This window comes from Mastigoproctus giganteus, chromosome 4 (genome assembly GCF_048544385.1).
Source record: "Mastigoproctus giganteus isolate SK-2022 chromosome 4, ASM4854438v1, whole genome shotgun sequence".
Taxonomy (NCBI): Eukaryota; Metazoa; Arthropoda; class Arachnida; order Uropygi; family Thelyphonidae; genus Mastigoproctus; species Mastigoproctus giganteus.
Window position 1 is genome coordinate 203,572,416 of NC_143578.1, and position 19,553 is coordinate 203,591,968.

Genomic DNA, 19,553 nt, shown 5'->3' on the forward strand with positions numbered 1-19,553 from the left:
GACATTTGTAGTGATAGTGTAAGGTTTTCCAGTCAATAGATACAATACATATGGCAAACCTCTGGTCTCTGCTACGCTCATATGATGGAGTTTTGTTCACATACGAGTTAACTGTTCATGACTCTTGTAACCAGTGAAGTGATTGTTGGTTGTACAATGGATGGCAGTCTTTCCTTCCAACGCTTGAGCATTATATTGACCAAAATCGTTGTTACAACGAGACAAACAAACAAACAGCATTTGGTACTTGTTCCGTGACAGTCTTGTGTCTAAATCAACTTTCGATTAACTTCTTTTCTTCAACGTCTAACGTTTCGCCGTTGCCAATTTTAGTTAACATGCCGGAGAATACAACATCACTCTGTCTCATTACTTGAACCAGTGGAAAGAAACTGAGACTGCCACAAAATTGCACCACCGATGGAATTCTTATGATGCTTGAGTATTTGCCTTGCATTCACTGGCGGCAACTGACACAAATCTGCGAAATATGATATCTAAACTACCAAACACTATCGAATTCTCCAGTGATCTCTTGCAGTCTGGCATTGGTTGTATGCAAAATGTCAGCTCCGATCATGCTAACTTCATTGATGACTACTGCTTGAACGTTTTGAAATACGTTACGATAGAGGTGCAAAGTTTCGCGAGCAAGACCACTGTGTATTCGCATCATACCAACTTTGAACGGTGAATTAACTGTGGTACCATTGATTGCTACAGCCACCTTCCCCGTCGACGTGGAGGCGACGAATGCGTTGTTAAGCAAGTTGTGCGCCTGACTTCTCTACATTGGCTGGCAAAGCAAATACCAAGCTGCCTCTTGCGAGTTCATTTCAATGCTGTTCAACATTTTAATGCTAACGGGTTTTAACAAGATCTGGATACTCTTCTTGCAATTTAATCAACTCTCAATGCAAATGGTTTATGCCTAGGTTGGTTTTGTAAACATATTCTACAAACCATGATGCGCATGAATGTTCCTTGAGTATGAACTGTAAATCGATGTTCGACTTTAATATACCAGCTATCCAAGGATTGAAGGTATTCGTCCAAAGTTGTGTCATATTTCTTTTCATTAGAACGGTAGGTCTCATCAATTCTGATTGAACAACATCCAAGTAATTTTTACATTCAACTTGTGCTCTTCTAGAAACTGCTCAAGTATATCATAATGTTTTTCTTCAAGATCTTTCTTATATTGTTGAAAACGCCGTGTGAAACTTGAACGTTGATTGTGTTCATCGGTATTAAAACGAGTCTGATCCATAGGCCAATATGGAATGTTGAATCTGCATCGATCATCATTCTTCTTGAAACAAGTAAACGTATGCTTGCGCACTTGATTTGAGTAAGACGTCGGAAGATCCGAAGCATCGACGCTGCACAAGTCATCTATTATTTCTACAGTCTTTAGGATCAAGGAGAATTAGGATCTCCTAATTCTCCTAAATTGGTTCTTTAGGATCAAAACGATCCTAAAGAACCAATTCTTTAGGATTGTTTTGTAGCGACAGCAAAATGTGAGCATGCAGACTGCCACGATGCTGGAACTCTATATGTTTGAAGAAATGGATTACTTTGAATTTCTCAAAAGGATTTTATCTTTTGATTGCAGTACATACATTATAACGACAACTAGCTTAATGAAGTATATTACACATGTGACTGGATCCTCGGTGACTAGCTTAGTATGCTGCAAAGCTATCAATTCTTTCATTGGAGCGTCAACTTCTGTATCTTCGCTACTGTTTAGTCTGTAAAGTGTTTTCAAGAGATGTGGCCAGTGAACCTCCGTCACACTCAATGTCAGAACCATGGTCGGTTTACCAAGTTGTCTGATCATAGCAAAGACATCTTTCTTGTGTTGAGACCAGTAGTGTACAGAATTTTGAATGGATTTGAGAAACAACAAGTTACATTTGACACATGTGTCTCTATCACACGTTTTGTTTTGTTGGAAATTTCTGCAACGCATTTGAAAGTGGAATATAAATCTTCAGTTATTCTCAAGCATAAAATTGATTGCCATGTATAGAATGTGATGTGGCGTTACTCCTCGGCGATCTTTTCATCTTATTTCGCTATCATAAAGGGAGTAACACGTAATCCATCTTTAAATCTACGTGGATGGCCTAAGTATATCGCTGGAAATGACAGTTCCTCAGCATGTTCATTGTAAACTATCAACATCGATTGATTGTGTTGCCCAGGAGCAATTGCAAGATATCTGTCTTCATTCCAAAGTAAAGCGTGTTGCTGTGCCATAAGTAATTCGATGTCACTTTCAGATGACACAATCTTCTCTACATTGTCTACTTGTTCGCTATTAGTGACTCTCGATGAAACTGTAGCAAGCAACTGATGATCAACTGTAATGTTATAACGTTTGTACAGAGAAGTATTCATTAAATACCTTAGCCAGAATTTGACCGTTTCTTTTCTCACATATCCTTGCAAGTAAGTCGATTTATGAATCAAATGCTTCTTGATGTGAACATTGAATGCATAATCGTCGTCTAAAGCACGAAGCAACTGTCTAACCATATAATTAATATTGACTGGAACATTAATGACTTGTCTGACGATACCATAGCTGCCAGTTTCATATTGCAAGCGTTGAATCTGCGTGAATGGCAAGCTAGCTGAAACCAACCAATCGCTTATACAATCGAGCGGCGATAAATTCGACAGAAACGGATATATGAAGCCGTTGGACTTTGATAACGACAGTACATTTCCTGATTCTAAGCTTGTGAAGCATGTATTGCAAAGCATAAACGATGCCACATTTTCTGCTTCTGGAAATTCATCTTCAAGAATTTGTATATGGTGTGGCTTTGGTAATCTGAAATCATTCTGAAACCACAGTCTGTCGCAAACACTGCAGACATATCTGAACGAGTTGTTCAAAAACATTCTTTCAAATTCTTCTGAAACTAATGTATAACACTTTTGACGATCTTCATTCACTGATTGCACTTTTCTTTTCGATGCTGATGGCCGGACATCTGCTCTAATTGACCTTACTCGTGTTTACGCTTACAACGCGCTCTCTCTCTCTCGCGTTCCGCTGCCGACTTTGGTACTTGTTTTTCAACGTTAGATTTGTGATTTTGTTGATATCTTTGAACATGTTTAGTTGACGAAACTTTTGGCATCGTCACACAACTAAATGAAACACAACCGCACTGCTCAACAAATGCAAAATAACCGAAGAAGTAGTTACTTTAACGAGTTGTTCAACTCTGGAAAACTAAAAATCCGATTTGAAATCTAGTTATATATCCTTGTAGAGCTCTCAAAGGGCAACAATTTTATTGCTTACTGTTTTGTCTAAAATTTACAGTTTTCAAGATATTGCAAAAACAAAAGTGAAAATTCTCGATTTTTTCAACTCTTCAACTTTGCATCAATCTTATTCGGAAACCATAAGAGCTACATCAAAACTATTTATAAAGATAAAAACTATGTTTCCTATTGAACAATTGTTGTTTACTGTTTATGTCTATCTATCATAGTTTACAAGTTATTGAAAGTGCAAGTAACCAATGTACAACGGCAAATGATCAAAATGTGAACTTTTTAGATTTTTCGAAAAAAATTATATTAAATATCAAAATTTCTAATTTTTTCTTGCATATTCATTGACGGTATTATATACCCGACAGAATAGGTATAAATTGTTTATACCATTGTCCATTATTTTCAGAGGTATAACAGCAGTTAGACGTTTCACTTTCCGTGACAGCCTGAGCAGAGTAGGGTACCCTCAACATATACATTATTCACGTCAAAACTACGAAAATTATGCAAAGGGCATAATTTCATCTGTATCTCGTATTGTGCTCCTTGTTCACAACGAGTTACCATGTATTGCACTGCCTTGAATAAGTAATGCTTCACTAATAGAGAAAAGACTTAATACTTATTCTTGGTGGGTACCACTACTCAGACCTCAGACAGCACTGTTTCAAAGCTTGTGGCCTTTCATTGGTGAGCAGGCAGGTAATGTGATGTATGTTAAAATAATCAGAACAATTTCTCACGACTTCAAAAATTTCATTAAAATAAGAATAGAAATCCAGAAATTATTCATATACCTGATATTCTAGCTGAAGCACTGGGTATTGTTTGATTGCTGATTGGAAGAATGAATGGGCAATATGGCAGATGCACAGAAACAAAATGCTCTCAGTTCAGGAAGATATGCCACTGTTATTGATCCCCTCTTTTTTTTTGTTTAAATAAAGCATGCATTATTATTATTTCCAAATGAGCCTGAAATGTAATATACTGCGCACATTAACTAACTTGTTCATAGGTTATTATTGTTAACAACTCTGAAAAGGTGGGTCTTGTTGAATGATTAAAAAGCTACTGCTAATTCACTTATTAGGTGCATATTTTTACCTTAATATTAATATAAAAACAATACTAGTTATTATCTATTAATATTAAAGCAGATGGAGCAATGATAAACTAGCAACTTGAAAATAATATGCTTTAATATTATCTTTAGTAATTAGCTAATATGTAAACTATTACTGTGAATGATCCTGAAGGGTGAGCAGAGTTCTGAGGTAGGCACGTAGTTGCAGATATACAACACACATTTAAATCTATAAGCTATTATAAAATAAGGGTTGCTCTTATGAAGAAAGGCTTACGTTTTGCAAATTACAGTGTCTGGCAAATAGGCACCTGCTAGGTGATCTGATAGAGGTGTATAAAACCTTGAATGGTTTGAGTAGCATTAGCATTAGTAGAGGCATTTGATGCAAGAAAGCAAGCATATGCAGCATCAGCCAAAAAAAAAAAAAAAAACCCACTTCCACTTCACCCCTCTGTTCGTTCAAAATATGTGTCCAGCTGAGCCTTAAACTTATTTAGGCTATCAACCTCCACTACAAGGGATGGAAGTCTGTTCCACCAACCAACCACCCGCTGGCTAAAGGCAAATTTCCGCACGTCTATCCTACATCTGTCTTTCCTCGATTTGAATTTATGCCCTCTCAGGTGATTATTCTGAGCTAGAGGAAGAATCCCATCAGCATTGAGCATGCTCAAACTATTCAAGGCTTTATACACCTCTATCAGATCACCTCGCTGGTGCCTAGTCTCCAGACACTGTAATTTGCAAAACTTAAGCCTTTCTTCGTAAGAGCACCCCTTTGTTCCATTCACTAATCTTGTTGCCCTTCTCTGTACTCATTCCAGCAGCTCTACATCCTTCCTGAAATGAGGCCTCCAGACCTGTATACAGTACTCTAGGTGTGGCCTGACCATTGCCTTATACAAGGGAATAATCACCTCCTTATCCCTGCTGGAAAAATTCCTGTATATCATTGACAATACTCCATGACTACTCTTGCAGCCCGTCTGCACTGCTCAGAGAACTTCATATCTGCCTGCAAAACCATCCCCAAGTCCCTTTCATTCTCTACCACTGTCAGTGTAGTACCACAGAGTTGATACGTTGCTCTGGGGTTGCTGTTTCCCATGTGTACTACTTTACATTTGTCAATGTTAAACTTCATTTGCCACCTCTCAGCCCATCTGCTCAACCTTTCCAGATCCTGTTGCAGCAGGATAGTGTCAGTCGTGTCCTTGACAACCCTGCCAACCTTTGTATCGTCTGCAAACTTGGACATTAAGCTTGATATACCATCATCAATATCATTTATAAATACAGAAAACAATAATGGACCCAACACTGAGCCCTGAGGGACTCCACTAATAACATTAGTCCACGATGAGCAGTGTCCATTGATTACCACTCTCTGTCTTCTCCCCCTCAACCACCCCTTTATCCATAGCAGCAATTTGCCTCCAATGTCACGCTGCTCCAATCTGTGTAGCAATCTTCCATGTGCAACAGTATCAAAAGCCTTTCTAAGATCCGAGTATATAATATCAAAGCTATTCCCTGCATCCAGTTCTTTTGTGACTGCATCATAGTATCCAATCAAACTGGTCAGGCAAGACTTCCCCTTAACAAAACCATGCTGTGTCCGAGCTATAACTGAAGTCTTGTCTAAATGATCCTGCAGTGCTTCTTTAACCAGTGCCTCCATTAATTTTCCTGGAACAGAAGTTAAGCTCACAGGTCTATAATTACTTGTGTCAGCCTTTGATCCTCCTTTGTGAATTGGGGTCACATTTGCACATTTCCAGTCTATGGATACCTCCCATGAGTCCAAGGAAGCTCTCATAATTATGGCTAAGGGTTTGCTTACTTCCTTTGCTGCTTCCTTTAATATAACTGGATAGATCCCGTCCACCCCGGGTGCCTTTCTTGTGTTTATCTTCAACAGTTTCTCCTCCACTTTACTCCCAGTTATTTCAAGATTCTCTAGCTTACTGCTAGAGTTGAATACACCTCTGGCATTCCCCTCACTGAACAACTCCTCATGTGTGAATGTCGATGCAAAATATTCATTTAGTTTGTTAGCTACCTGAGCAGGATCATCAACAGTTGACCCATCAATATCAAGTGGACCAATCTGATTCATCCCCTTCCTTCTAGAGTTTACATAAGTAGAGAACTCTTTGCTGTTTTTCTTTGCATCCCTTGCCAAGGATTTCTCGTAATCTGCCTTTGCCTGCCTAACCTCCTTTGTAACTTGGTTGCATATCAACTTGTATCTATCATAGGCTTCTGTGTCATGTGTTAATTTGTAAGTATTCCATGCATTTTTCTTCTCTGCCATATGCCTCATTAGTTCATCTGACATCCATTTTGGCCTAAACCTTGAACAATATTTCTTAGTTGGTATGTAAAGCCTAGTAGCTTCCAAGATAAGTTCTTTGAATGCTTCCCATTTTGAATTTGCTGTTGGTAACATCATCAGTTGGTCCCACTGTATAGAATTTAAATACTGTCTCAGTCCATCGTAGTCGCCTTTACGGAAGCAATAACCCTTCCCTTTACCTATAATGGTAGTTACCTCTTTGAGTAAATCCCACTTCAGCACACTGTGATCATTGCCACCTAGTGGTTCATTTATCTGCAGATTCTTAATGCATGAAGAATCACTGCTGATAATCAAATCAAGATTATTACTCCCTCTAGCTGCCTCCCAAACATGCTGATGTAGAAAACAATCATCCAATAAATCCACAAAAGCCCTGCTAGTGTGTGAGTAACCAGCCCCAAATTCCAGACAATATCTGGGAAATTAAAATCTCCCATTATAAGACAATAATGATTTACTGGCCCACTCTATTTCCCTGTAGTTTCTTATTATACTCATTAGGCTATAGCACATTAGGCCTATAGAGTCATTAGGCCTATAGCACACTCCTACTCTCAATTTTGATCTCCCAATGCTTATATCACACCAAACTGACTCAACACTGCACTGTCCAGCGATGTCGACTGGCTTCGCTTCCTTGGTTTTTATGTGTTTCTTAACTAATAGCATAACCCCTCCCCCCCTTCCTATCCTGTCTATCCTTTCTGTAGACGTTGTACTCCCCAAATTCCAGTTCTGCCTCCCTTATATCTGTGTGACACCACGTCTCTGATATCCCAACAATATCTGCCTTTGATGTTTTGAGCAATACCTCAAATTCATCAAATTTATTTACTAAACTCCTACCATTGGTGTACACGCAAGTATACCTGCACCTGTTTCTATTCTTAGCTACCCTAACACAACCTATGTGTTTACTTGTACCGCAATGGCTCCCAGCAGTCTCTGAAATATCATGCATCTTGTTTTTCAGGCTTCTGCTCATTCTAATAGTCTTTGTCTCCTCCCAAGCTAGCAGTTTTCCGACCCACCTAACACTGCCTCAATAGCATCAGCAAATATTCTTGCACCCTTTCTATTTTAGTGTATCCCATCTCTGTAGCAGCAATCTCTCCTGTTAACAAGTACAGTCCAGGCTGAAAAAAATTCTACCCCTTGAGCCTAGGCTCAATGCCGATGAGATTCTTCCTCTAGCTCAGAATAATCACCTGAGGGCATAAATTCAGATTGAGGAAAGACAGATGTAGGATAGATGTGCGGAAATTTGCTTTTAGCCAGCAAGTAGTTGACTGGTGGAACAGACTTCCATCCTTTGTTGTGGAAGTTGATAGCCTAAATAAATTTAAGGCTAAGCTGGACAGGTATTTCGAACGAACGGAGGGGTGAAATGGAAGTGGTTTTTTTTTTTTTTGGCTGATGCTGCATAAGCTCGCTTTCTTGCATCATATGCCTATACTAATGCTAATATGCATGTTCCACTGTCTGAATAGCATTATCAAAGTTAAAAACTCTTGTTAACTGGTGGCTGTCCTGGAGTGTAAAAAAGTTAAGCATAAATTGAACCATTAGTCCTTGAGCTTGTCACAGACATTCTCTCAGATATGCCAGACAAACTGTGCTTGCTACCTTGGAGTCTAACACGGTGATGGAACTGATATTTGGGTGACGCTCAAGTCAAGCAGGCCGAATTTCGACGAAGTCCAGATGGTCTATGACAGCCAAATCCTCTGCTTGCACCTTCACGATGGTGGGACTGTTAGTAATACCCCATGCGCAAGCACACTGTGGGTGACCACCGTGGTGTGAAAAAACGTAACCAGGGGTCGAGGTGTGGTGCCTATACAACACGGAGGAATGCTGCCCTCTGTGTTACCAGGCAATACTAGGAGGGAGGTCGATGGCTCTCATCAACCAGTGCAATACCACAACCTTGCTTATTGGACATTTGAAGTAGTGGAACCATGTTTAGTCTTAAGAGCTAAGTTCCAGTCAATCCTTCCCCATCTCTTCCATCATGCAGTATGATTGATGTCTTTGTTTTATGTTTGACGTCTTTTTTCATGGATACCACCATGTACAATATGCTGTACGCGGTGGTATTCATGAAAGCTTAATACCACTTCATACAGCATGGCCCCCTCCCCACTTTTTCTTAAAATTGAATACACCATGAATTGTCAAACTAATAGAGCAAACTTATCCGTGAAAAGATTTAAACCTCCCAAACACTTCCCTAGTTCATTTCACAAATATACGTGGTATCATTTGTGATCTCAATGACGTCCAATTCCACTTACAGTCTGCCAAACCCCATGTACTTTTTCTGATAGAATCTCGATTATCATTTTAGATTTTACTGAGATTATACTCAACCACTGCTCATATCAGTTGCCCAAATTATTTGCTATGATTCCTTTCCCCTCAAAGGTGGTACTTGTGCCTATGTCCGTTCCGATATTACCTGTGAGCTACTTGGTAATTTGGAATCTCCTCTTTTCGATCTTCTTTGGCTTAAAATCTCTCTACCTCATTCTGTCAAATTCATCTATCATTCTCCCAACTTCTCTAATCACTTGGAACTCTTTGCAACTTGACTTTCTCCAGTTCAACTTTCCTAACAGTGAGGTAATTTTCCCTGGTGATTTTAATGTTCACAACTCCAGCTGGCTTCCGTTTTCTAGTCACACAGACCCAGCTGGTTGAGATGTTGAGGCTTTTGCAATTATTATTGACTTCACAAAAATTGTTCATTTACCTACCAGAATACCGGACAATCCTAACCATACAGCCAACACACTTGATCTTTTCTCACTAACAACCCTTCTACGTACACGGTCGAAGTGAATGGTCCTTTAGGCACCTCAGAATCACAACTTGGTGATTGACTCTTCTCCAGTGGAGCCTTTATCTCATGGCTATTCCTAACCCAATGTTGTTTGGCATTACATGAATGCAAAACGAGATGACCTGATAGATTTCTTTTCTTCATTTCCTTGGTCGGATTACTGTTTCAAAACATCTGATGTCAACGTTTGCTCAGATCGCATCAGTATAATTATTCTTCTTGGAATTAAATCCTTTATTTAACACTCCACTTTAAAATTTCGTTCTTTATCTAAACCTTGGTTTTCCAATAAATGTGCTAAGGCTGTTCAAGAGAAGAATGTTGCATGTCGTAATTGTCTTGTTTCTAATTCTTCAGTTTCATTTTCTGCCTACACCAAAGCTCGCAACAATTGTAAAGCAGTTATTAATCAGTCCAAACTAGAGTTTGAACAGGCTAGGAGTAGAAAACTTGCTTCTTCCCCTAATGGTAGCCAAGCATTCTGGTCTCTTGCCAAAGCTATTGGCCGCAACTTTTGCCCATCTCTGCTCCCACCTCTGTCCAAACCAGATGGTTCTGTTGTCACCTCAGCCAAGGATAAAGCAGACCTGCTAGCATTCCAATTTTATTCCAACTCATTTACTAATCAATTTTGTGAAACACTACCCATTCAATGCCTGCGGTTGTCTTCCGTCAAAAGGATGTCAGAAGGATTTTGACGAATCCTGATGCTAAGAAAACTCCAGGTCCTGATGGCAATTCTCCATTTGTTCTCAAAACCTGTGCTCCTGAACTTACTCCTGTTCTTTTCTGCTTTTTTCACTTTCTTATTCCAAAGGTGTTTTTCCTTCTGCTTGGAAATTTGCTCATATCCAAGCCAGTTCCTAAAAAGGGTGACAAATCCCTCCCATTCAATTATTGTCCCATTGCAATTACTTCTACTCTTTCTAAAGTAATCGAGATATCAATTTACCTCCAACTCTTAAACTATCTAGAAACCTTCCATCTGATCAACGATCGCCAGTATGGATTTCATCAGTGTCGATCGATCCACTGGTGATATTCTTGCTTATGTTGTCAATTTATGGACATATATTAAATGGAAAGGTTTGGTGAAAAGCAAGCAGTTGTTCTTGGCATCTCAAAGGCTTTCTATCATGTTGGGCATAAAGTTCTTCAAAATACGCTTCCATCTATGGTTTGCTAACTGTTTTTTGTAATTGGTTATCCAGTTTTCCTTCTTACCACTCACCGAGAGTGATGGTAGATGGCTCTCTATCTTCTAACTTCTCCACTAATGCTTGTGTCCCCCCAAGGTTCAGTTCTTTCCGCCACTCTTCCTCTATATTAATGACCTTCTTCCATTGAGCGGAAACCCTATCCATAGTTTTGCTGATGATAGCACATTGCATTCCACTTTCCAGTTTGAGAAATCTTGCCCTGCTTAAGCAGCTTCAACTTCTCGAATATCCACTACCAATTCCTTAAATGGGGAATGGGGATCTCCAGGAATTCTCCAGTGGGGCAAAGAACTTTTTTTTTTTTTTTTTGAAAATCCCAAACGAGAGGTATTAGAATCTATAGTACTTAGTACCGTGCTTGAGTTGGAGGTTGAGAAGATGAAAGAAGATATTTTTTGACATTAGACTTGAACTTCTGTAGACTGTAATTTTTCAGGAAATACATATGAAAGAAGATAGTTCCAGAAAACGGCAGTTGAATGAATAAATAAACGAGTAAGATGAAAAGTTGGTTCTGTGAATTTGAAGTTGGACAGTAAATGAATGTTGGCTGGTGGTGGCATGTGTTCGGACTGTTTTGAATGAGAGAATAGCAATTATAGAAGCCAATTCAGAAGAACAGTGCCTATGGAAGTATCTGTAGAAAAGGCAGGCAGCAGAAACAGTGTGTCTATGAGACAGTGAGTGGAGAGACTGTTAGAGAGGAATCATTAATTAACCTAACTGCCCTCTTGTGAATGGAATCTAGAAGCCTGAGAGAGGTTTTCGGGACACCGCCCCAAATGGAGGAACAATATTCCATGGTAGGGCGAATTTGCGATTTGTACAGACTGAACAGTTGTTTGGAAGAAAAGTAATGCCGAGAAGATCAAGTTTTTTTAGATGCAGAGGAAGCAATATTTGTAATGTGCTTGTACCAAGAGAGATTAGAAGTCAGGGTAATCCCCAAAAGAGATATATCATTTTGCCTAGAAATCTGAGTATCACCAAAGATAAGCATAGGAACAGAAGAATCCTTTTTGCAAGATAAGACAAGACTAAGTTTTAGAAGATTGAAATCAACTAAGTTGTCTTTGCCCCACTGGAGAATTACCTGAAGATCGGTATTTAAGGAATTGGTAGCGGATATTTGAGAAGTTGTAGCTGATTGAGCAGGGCTTGGTTTTTCAAAATGGAAATTCAGACTCCCAGGTAGCAAGTGGAATGCAACGTGCTATCATTATCAAAACTATGGATAGGATTTACAGTCAATGGAAGGTCATTAATATACAAGAGGAAAAGAGTGGATGAAAGAATTGAACCTTGGGGAAAACCAGCATAAGTGGAGAAGAGAGAGCCATCTACAATCACTCCTCAGTGAGCAAACAAAGAGAAAACTGGATAACCAATTACAAAAAACAGTTGGAAAACCGTAAGATGGAAGCTTGTTTAGAAGACCTTTATGTCAAACACGATCAAAAGCCTTTGAGATGTCAAGAGCAACAGCTTGTGTTTCACCAAACTTTTCCATTGAATTTGTCCATAAATGAGTAACATAACCCAGAAATCAACAGTGGATCGACACTGATGGAATTCATACTGGCAATCATTGATCAGACAGAAGGTTTCTAGGTAGTTTAAGAGTTGGCAGTTAATTGATTTCTCCATTACTTTAGAAAGAGTAGAAGTAATTGCAATAGTACGATAATTGGATGGGAGGGATCTGTCACTCTTTTTAGGAACTGGCTGATATCAGCAAATTTCCAAGCAGAAGGAAAAACACCTATGGAATAAAAAAGTGAAAAAAGGCAGCAAAGAACATGAGTAAGTTCAGGAGCACAGGTATTGAGAGCAAGTGAAGAAATGTCATCAGGACATGGAGCTTTCTTTGCATCAAGATTCGTCAAAATCCTTCTGACATCCTTTTGATGGAAGACCACAGGAGGCTTTCATGGAGTGTGTTGGGAATGGTGGTGTAGGTGTTTTACCAAGATCATTAATACATGAGTTAGATGAAAAAGGGGATGCTAGCAGGTCAGCTTTATCCTTGGCTGAAGTGACATCAGAACCACATGGTTTTGACAGAGGTGGGAGCAGAGATCGGCAAAAGTTGCGGCCAACAGCTTTGGTAAGAGACCAGAATGCTCGGCTACCATTAGGGCAAGAAGCTAGTTTTCTACTCTTAGCCTGTTTAAAATTTAGTTTGGACTGATTAATAACTGTTTTACAATTGTTGCGAGCTTTGGTGTAGGCAGAAAATGAAACTGAAAAATTGGAAACAAGCCAATTACGATATGAAACATTCTTCTCTTGAACAGCCTTAGCACATTTATTTAAAAACCAAATTTTAGATAAAGGACGAGATTTTAAAGTGGAGTGTGGAATAAAGGATTCCATTCCTACAAGAATAATTTCACTGACACGATCTGAGCAAACTTTGATGTCAGAAATTTTGAAACAGTAATCCGACCAATGCAAAAGAAAAGAAATCTTGCAAGTCATCCCATTTTGCATTCTTGTAATGCCAAACAATACGAGGTTGGGAATAGCCATGAGATAAACGCTCCATTGGAGAAGAGACAATCACTAAGTTGTGATCTGAGGTGCTTAAAGAATCCCTCATTTCGAATGTGTACTTAGAAGGATTGTTTTTGAGAAATATATCAAGTGTGTTGGCTGTATAGTTAAGATTGTCTGGTATTCTTGTAGGCAAATGAACAATCTGTGCAAGGTGATTAATAATTGCAAAAGCCACGGTATCTCTACCAGCTGGAGTTGTGAACATTAAAATCACTAAGGAAAATTACCTCACTGTTAGGAAAGTTGGACTGGAGACAGTGAAGTTGCAAAGAGAGGAAGTCAAAGAGCACCAGTTGATAGTGGAGTTGGGAGAACAGTAGAGACAACAGATGAATTTGACACAATGAGGTAGACAGATTGTAAGCCAGAGAAGATCAAAAAAGGAGATTCCAAATTACCAAATCTCTGACAGGGAATATTGGAATGGTCATATGCACAAGCACCACTTTTAAGGGGAAAGGACTCATACAGCGAATAATTTGTGTAACTGAGATGAGCAGTATTTGAATCAACCGATAACTTAGATTCTGTCAGAAAAAGCAAATGGGCTTTGGCAAACTGCAAGTGGAAATGGCATCGTTCAGATTAGAATTGAGACCACATATATTTGTGAAATGAACTAGGAAGTGTTTGAGAGGTTTAGATCTTTTCGCAGATAAGCTTACTCTATTAGTTTGACAATTCATGGTGTATTCAATAGTGAGAAAAAGTGAGGGGCATGCTGTATGAAGTAATAAAATTTTTGGATATGGCATTCACATGGTAAGAATATACTCAGATTCTTGACATAACTTGACATAATGCCCCCCACATACACACTACTTGGACTCCTTCCAGTCACTATCTGGCAGAGTAGAGGTAGCAAGATTATACACTAGCTGATCTGGAAGCCTCCTAAAGAGTTACCAATAGATTCGGTCCGGTGTACTAACTAGCTGCCGGCCTGTGAACACCGTTTTAGAGCTGTATCCTCGAAATGTAAGGAAGGTTGGATCTCGCCATGATGTTCATCGTAATCTCAAAAGTCATCAGTGATACTGCATGATGGAATAGGTGGGGAAGGGTTGACCTGAACTTAGCTCTGGAGACTAAACATGGGTTCCACCACTTCAAGCCTCCAATAAGCAAAGTGGTAGTATTGCACCGGTTGGCGAGAGTCATCTACCACCTATTATTGCCTGGTAACACAGAGGGGTGGCATTCCTGCATGTGGTGTGGGTGCCACATCTTGACCCCTGCTTACGTTGGTTCACATCTGGTGGTCACCCACAGTGTGCTTGTGCATGGAGGTTATACCCAGGATTACCAACAGTCCCACCATCATGAAGGTGCAGGTAGAGGATCTGGCCGTGTCACAGACTGTCCGGACTTCACCAAAATTGGGTCCACTTGACTTGAATGTTACCCAAATATCAGTTCCATCAGCGTTTTAGACTCCCAGGTAGCAAGTACAGCTTGTCTGGCATATCTGAGAGAATTTCTGTGACAACATCAAGGACCAAGTATTTGATTTCAATTCTTCAAAAACTCAGTCCTGTCTTATATCTCGCAAAAAGAGTTCTTCTGCTCCCATGCTTATCTTTGGTGGCACTCCAATTTCTAGGCAAGATGATATATCTCTTTTGGGGATTACCCTGACTTCTAATCTCTCTCTTGGCAAAAGCACACTACAAATATTGTTTCCTGTGCATCTAAAAAAAAACTTTGTTTTCATTGCACTCTCAGCTTTACTTTTCTTTCAAACAGCTGTTCACTGTATAAATCGCAAATCTTCCCTACCATGGAATATTGTTCCCACATCTGGGTCGGCACCCCGAAAACCTCTCTCAGGCTTCTAGATTCCATTCAGAAGAGGGCAGTTAGGTTAATTAATCACTTATATCTAACAGAGTCTCTCCACTCTGTCTCATAAACGTACTACTGCTGCATGCTTTTCTAGAGAAACTTCCATGGGTACTGTTCTTTTGAATTGGCTTCTATAATCCTGCTCTCTCTTTCAAAACAGTCCGAATTTGTAAGGTCACCAGTCAACATCCATTTACTGTCCAACTTCAAACTCAACAGAACCAACCTTTCAATTTCCTTGTTTCTTCATTCAACTTCCATTTTCTGGAACAACCTTCCTTCATACGTATTTCCTGAAAATTACAGTCTACAGAAGTTCAAGTCTAATGTCAACAATTATTTTCTTTCATCTTCTCAACCTCCAACCCATGCATGGTACTAAGTACTATAGGTTCTAACACCTCTAGTGTTTGCAGTTTTCATAAAAGGGAAAAAAAAAAAAGAAAAAAAAAAAGGTTTTGACAGCCACTCCTTTTATGTCATAGCTTTCACCACTACACATTTTGTGACAGAATGTAGAGATTCCTAGATCATATGGTTGCAAAATTTTTTCTACCAGCCCTCCATAATTAGAAATTTTAATTTCTAATTATGGAGCACGCACACACGTACATATAAAATAAGTTGGCTCATTATCAATTTGCAATTAGATCTGAAATATTGGCAGCATAACCAGACACTGGAAATTTGTTAAACATATTCATTAACTAAGAAGAGTAAAAACTGAATATCTACAAAATACCATTTGTAACTAAAAGGATGCAAGAGTTTCAATCATTCTAATACATGAATTTCTTTAAATCATTCTTTATGTTTAATATGTACAGATATATGTAATTAAGTTTTCATATAAATTCTTCTTACCAGATCACTTTTTTTGGATGAATCTCTTTCTTCTTTGTTATTATCAACCCTATAAACAGCATTTTCAGCTTGTCTCGCTAATGCCATTCTCAATTCTGTATTCTGTGCTGATAGAGCATTAATTCTTTCCTGGAACACAAACACAGTGCTAAACTTAAAGATGGATAATTCTTTTCATGTTATAAATAAATATACATTTTAAAAAGTATTTAATAAAGTAATATAACAGAGAGTTGCAATACATTGTTTACAGTATCAAGATATATATATTCTGAAATCTGCAACAACTTCTTAAAGTGATAAAAGGATTCCTTTATCACTTTAATTATAAAGGAATTCCTTTATAATTCCTTTCAGAATTCATTGCCACTCAATCTATTTAGAATAGCAGTGGGCAAAGAGTTCTTTTCCCTGTCCATTTCTGTGGCCAGTTAACGAGTGAAATGGCCACTCTATTAATAAAACGTTTTTTATAAATAAATTTATTTTAGAACTCTAATGACATTTAAATTCAAGTACATACAGAAGGCCTTATATCTTGACAGATAATTTTTCCTAAATAAATTTATTTCAATGAAAGATTTGGCATCCACTTTCTCTCATCATGTAATGAAATTCATTCAGAATTTAATTCAGCTTCTAGATTCATATCAACAAAGAAAAGATCAGGTTCTTGGCCTTCAGCTGAGTCACAGAAAAAAAAAAAAAAAAAAAAAAGTTGGCTATGCAGACCCTAACATTGAAAACAATTTGGAATGACAGCTTTAAGGGAAGAATACTGGTTGTGTTCTAAGAGGTTTTACCATGTTTCAGTCAGAGATTCATTACAAATTTCCAGTTTCAATTGCTGAAATTCAATAAACTGTTCTTTCCGTATTGACTTATCTTTTGTTTTTTTCATCTAGATGTCCTGGACAGTAATGCATTACCTATGGTTGTGACAGCGTGTTGGGGAAGGCCCATACCTGTATCAGAAAGACAATTCCCCATGTCATACAGCTCATGTTGTGACAGGCTGGTTCGGGGATATGAATGTCAAAATGTTGGACTGGCCAGTACAGGGCTTTCAATCCTACAGAGAACTTATAGGATGAATTGGATTGTTGGGTGCATGTGCGGAGAGACTGCCCAAAAAACAGAGATGAACTGGTCGCCAATTTAAAGGCAGAAAATATCAGAGGACATTTACAAAAAAAAAAAAAAAACTAGTGGAAAGCATTCCATGGAGATGACAGACTGTCATAAAGGCTAAAGGTTTCTGTGCTCAGTTTTCCTCTAAATAAAGATTATTTGTAGATATGCAGGTGTCCAGATATTAATGGTAGGGCAGTGTATTTTGATCCCTGTAATTTTAAATTAACCAGGTTCTACTATATTCTGATTCTGGATTATGAAGAGTATGTCTATGCTTAATCCTTTTATCACTTTAAGAAGTTGTTGCAGATTTCAGAAGCTAGGCCCTATATATCTTGATACTGTAAACAATGTATTGCAATTCTCACCTTCCTCGGGTTACTTGATTACATCTCCAGTCTTTGTGCAAAGCTATCTCATCTATAGAGTCAACTGTTTAGTATAACCATTGTTTAGTATTAGTGAAATATGAGCAAACAAGCTATTCTATAAAATGATACAGTGAATGAGATCCAACTGGTGTTGGATCAGATCCAATTAATTGTGATCGAAAGCTCCAGTCATTTGAGCTTTCCAGATACCTGGGTCAGGCTTTCATGGCTTTTAATATGTAAGACATGCATGCATGTCTTACATATTAAGCAAATAAAAATATATACCTGTGCTTGTGTTAATTCCTGTTGTAACATTTCACTTAAATGTCCTTGAGCTTCAAAATGTCTCATGCGATCAGCAATTAAGTTCTGTTGGTACACCTCTTTTGTGGTAGACTGTTCAAGTTTTGCAATCTGTTCTTCTTTTTGGGAAAGCTATAAAGATAAATAAAGCAAATATATACCTAGGCAAATAAGAAATCTTCTGCTTTAAAGTATTCACTTTACTCAATGAAGTATAAAGAGAAAAATAATTAAAACAAAAATGATTAACTGCTGCTTGATTCAGCTTAAAATTAAACACATGGAGTGTGGAAAGAATAATGTACAATTCATGTTAAACTGGCCATATGTTATAGTTCGCTTCCTCCAGATCTACTTCCTGTGGCTTAAGCAAGGGAAAAAAAGTTTTAGCGGAAGCTATAAAAGACAATTCACATAAAACTAACAGTGGTGAAAATTACCACCTTCCTAATGCCACAACTTGCAGACTTCATTATTTTTCAGCATAACTTCATTTTTTTTTCTTATAAATATTCACACTTCAGTTCATTCAGACATATGCCTTCCTGTTTGCATGCACATACAGTGATCACTCAATTATGACCACCTAATTGGCTATGACACATAGCTTGCAGTATAAAAAGCTGATACTTTTTAATATACTACTATTATTATACTGTTTTTGCTAGAGAGGGATTGAATAAAATTTTCGTTGATCAGATTTAGGTTGGATATTAATATATTTGTAGACAAGAAGACTTTGCCAACAGAGTAATTATTCCCTTGTATAAGGCAATTTCCTTGTCAGGCCATTCCTTGAGTACTGTCTGGAGGCTTCATTTTAAGAAGGATGTAAAGTTGCTAGAACAAATACAAAGAAGGGCAACAAGATTGGTGAGAGGAACGAAGATGTTCTTACCAAGAAAGGCTTAAGTTCGGCAAGTTGCAGCATCTAGAAGCTAGGTACCTGTGAGGTGATCTGTTGAAGTGTATAATGCCTAAAATGGTTTGAGCATCCTCAAAGCTGACGGGATTCTTCCGCTTGCTCAGATTACAAACCTGAGGGGACACAGATTCAAATTGAGGAAAGACAGTTTGATAAATGTGTAGAAGTTTCCCTTTAGCCAGCAAGTAGTTGACTGCTGGAACAGACTTCCATCTGTTGTTGTGGAAGTTGACAGCTTAAATAAATTTAAGGCTGAACTAGACAAACATTTGGAGTGACTGGATGGATGAAATGTTTTTTTTTTTTTTTTTTTTGGCTGATGCTTTATAAGCTTGCTTTCTTGCATCATATGCCTCAACTAATGCTAAGAACCTGTACATTTTACATTCATTACATAATAAAAAAAATAATAATAATAATAAAAAAAATATAAATTCAAACCACTTTTAAATTATTAAGAATTCTTTTTATATAAAATACTTAACATATTAAAAGTACAGGAAATATCAATAATAATCAGCCAACAGAGTACAGGCTGACCTCGATTAACACGATTAATTCGTCCCGCGAGCGCATCGTGCAAAACGGAAACGCGTTAATCGAATATAATAATCAATAGGAAAAATTATAATTAGTCCTTGACCTTCTGGAATGCCCATAAAGAATTTTAAAAATACCTTTTAAATAACTTTTTAACTGTATACAATGTAAAAGATAATGAAAATC

The 19,553-nt window shown here is 38.1% G+C and overlaps 1 protein-coding gene across 2 annotated transcripts in view; it reads right to left on the reverse strand.

Annotated features, from left to right (window-relative positions):
- The window catches only part of LOC150087336 (golgin subfamily A member 2-like), a 436,198-nt gene that overhangs the window by 107,920 nt on the left and 308,725 nt on the right, over window positions 1-19,553 (reverse strand). For both annotated transcript variants that reach the window (XM_090371141.1, XM_090371142.1), the window contains 2 exons: window positions 17,885-18,034; window positions 16,092-16,220 (listed from right to left, as the gene is read on the reverse strand). In XM_090371141.1, the coding sequence (XP_090227267.1) occupies window positions 16,092-16,220; window positions 17,885-18,034 (279 nt within the window). The remainder of the gene's footprint in view (window positions 1-16,091; window positions 16,221-17,884; window positions 18,035-19,553) is intronic.